This window comes from Chiloscyllium plagiosum, chromosome 45 (genome assembly GCF_004010195.1).
Source record: "Chiloscyllium plagiosum isolate BGI_BamShark_2017 chromosome 45, ASM401019v2, whole genome shotgun sequence".
In the NCBI taxonomy this organism is placed as follows: domain Eukaryota; kingdom Metazoa; phylum Chordata; class Chondrichthyes; order Orectolobiformes; family Hemiscylliidae; genus Chiloscyllium; species Chiloscyllium plagiosum.
Genome location: NC_057754.1, coordinates 989,293 through 991,816, shown reverse-complemented (window position 1 = coordinate 991,816; position 2,524 = coordinate 989,293). Strand labels below are relative to the sequence as shown.

The 2,524-nt window shown below is 62.9% G+C and overlaps 1 protein-coding gene across 2 annotated transcripts in view; it reads right to left on the bottom strand.

Annotated features, from left to right (window-relative positions):
- The window catches only part of b4gat1 (beta-1,4-glucuronyltransferase 1), a 9,018-nt gene extending 7,019 nt beyond the window's left edge, over positions 1-1,999 (bottom strand). For both annotated transcript variants that reach the window (XM_043682571.1, XM_043682573.1), the window contains exon 1: positions 781-1,999. In XM_043682571.1, coding sequence (XP_043538506.1) covers positions 781-1,983 — 1,203 coding nt within the window. In that variant the 5' untranslated portion in view covers positions 1,984-1,999. The remainder of the gene's footprint in view (positions 1-780) is intronic.
- Between the last annotated feature and the right edge of the window lie 525 nt (positions 2,000-2,524).

The following is a 2,524-nucleotide window of genomic DNA, read 5'->3' as shown; positions in this document are numbered from 1 at the left end:
TTATTGGTCAGAATATTGAGTACAGGAGTTGGGAGGTCATGTTGCGGCTGTATAGGACATTGGTGAGGCCACTGTTGGAATATTGCGTGCAATTCTGGTCTCCTTCCTATCGGAAAGATGTGAAATTTAAAAGGGTTCAGAAAAGATTTACAAAGATTTTGCCAGGGTTGGAGGATTTGAGCTATAGGGAGAGGTGGAACAGGCTGGGGCTGTTTTCCCTGAAGCGTCGGAGGCTGAGGGGTGACCTTATAGAGGTTTATAAATTCATGAGGGGCATGGATGGGGTAAATAGTCAAGTCTCTTCCTGGGGTTGGGGAGTCCAGAACTCGAGGGCATAGGTTTAGGGTGAGAGGGGAAAGATAATAACAGAGACCTAAGGGGCAACTTTTTCACACAGAGGGCGGTACGTGTATGGAATGAGCTGCCACAGGAAGTGGTGGAGGCTGGTACAATTGCAACATTTAAAAGGCATCAGGATGGGTATATGAATAGGAAGGGTTTGGAGGAATGTGGGCCAAGTGCTGGCAGGTGGGACTAGATTGGGTTGGGATTTCTGGTCGGCATGGACGGGTTGGGCCGAAGGGTCTGTTTCCGTGATGTACATCTCTATGACTCTAACTATCTCTCTCTCACACACACACACACATCCCTATCCCACATCCGGCCTGGTATGACTCTGACAGGTCACTTGCACTAACCACTTGGGGTCATGCAACCCACTCAACCAGCCCTGCCCCACCCCACCCCACCCGCGATGCCAATAACGTCCGAACAGCTCACCTGACTGATGCGGTTGAAGCCGTATTGTTCGAACCTCTCGTCGTAGGGGGGCACGGTGGTGCGGGAGATGTAGAAAGGTTCCCAGGGGTCTGTCCACTCCCGTGTGTAGGCTACCCGCAGTGCAGGCCCGGTGCTGCTGGTACTGGTGGCGGCGGTGGCGGCAGCGGGCAGGTTGATCCAGCGGCTGTAGTTGGTGGGAGCCTGGCATCGGGGGCACAGCTCGGCATAGAAAGGCTGTACCTCGGCCACCTGGTAGAGCTGCTGCAGCTCGGCCTTGTGCTGGGGCAGCCGGCGGGTGTGGCGCATCTCCAGGGCGGGCACCACGTAGACGGTGCGGTCGGCGCCGGGCCCGCTCTCCGCGCTCCGGGTCAGGTCGTCCAGCAGCCGCAGGAAGCCGGGGTGCAGCCCGGCGCTGGGCAGCATGTCCACGTCGATGACCAGCACGTGGCGGGAGGGCAGGGCCTGGCGCGCCGCGTTCCGCAGCAGGTTGTTAGGGTAGGGGCCGGCCGACAGGGCGTAGTTGGTGCGGCCCAGGCTGTAGCGACGGAGCTGGGCCAGCGCCCTGCGGCAGGCCGGGTGAGGGTCCGGGGGCTCCCCGACCTGGGGGTCCTGCGTCCCGGGCCCCTGGCGCTCCCCTCCACCCGGCTCTGGGGCTACCCCCTTCTCTGGCAGCCCGCTGGGAGTGACCAAGGTAAAGGTGACCCGGCCTCGCAGGCACGGACAGTGCCCCTCCAGATTGTGAATGAGCTGTAGGCTGGCACTCAGCTCCCCTGGTCCTGCGAACACTGCCACTGCCAGGGGACCCTGCCAACGCCGTGCCAGGCCAGGCAGGTGGTGCAGGTTGTGTAAGGAGCTGTGGGTGGCCAGGCTCAGCTCCAAGTCCCCGGCTTCACGGCTCACCGGGCTCCGGCTCACGTCCCGGTACAGGCGGTACCGGCCGCTCGGGTCCAGCCTCCCCGGTCCCAGCGTCAGGGCTTCCCGGGACTGGGACTCTCCTCCCTGGGCACCAGCTCCCAGAGCAGCCCCGGGCCGCCCTCCGGCCTGGAAGAGCCGGGAGTAGCGGAGCCGCTGCTGGCGGCCGTGCATCGCCGACAGGAGGCCGAGGTACAGCAGCTGCAGCGCGGCCACCAGCAGCAGGGAGGCCAGCAGCGCCCGGAAACAGGAGCAGGGAGCCCGGGGGAGAGGGAGCAGGAGCCGCGCCATCCCCGCCCGCTCACACCCACACTCACACACACACACCCGCTCACACTCACACCCGCCCGCTCACACCCACACTCACACACACACACCCGCTCACACTCACACCCGCCCGCTCACACCCACACTCACACACACACACCCGCTCACACTCACACCCGCCCGCTCACACCCACACTCACACACACACACCCGCTCACACTCACACCCGCCCGCTCACACCCACACTCACACACACACACCCGCTCACACTCACACCCGCCCGCTCACACCCACACTCACACACACACACCCGCTCACACTCACACCCGCCCGCTCACACCCACACTCACACACACACACCCGCTCACACTCACACCCGCCCGCTCACACCCACACTCACACACACACACCCGCTCACACTCACACCCGCCCGCTCACACCCACACTCACACACACACACCCGCTCACACTCACACCCGCCCGCTCACACCCACACTCACACACACACACCCGCTCACACTCACACCCGCCCGCTCACACCCACACTCACACACACACATTCACT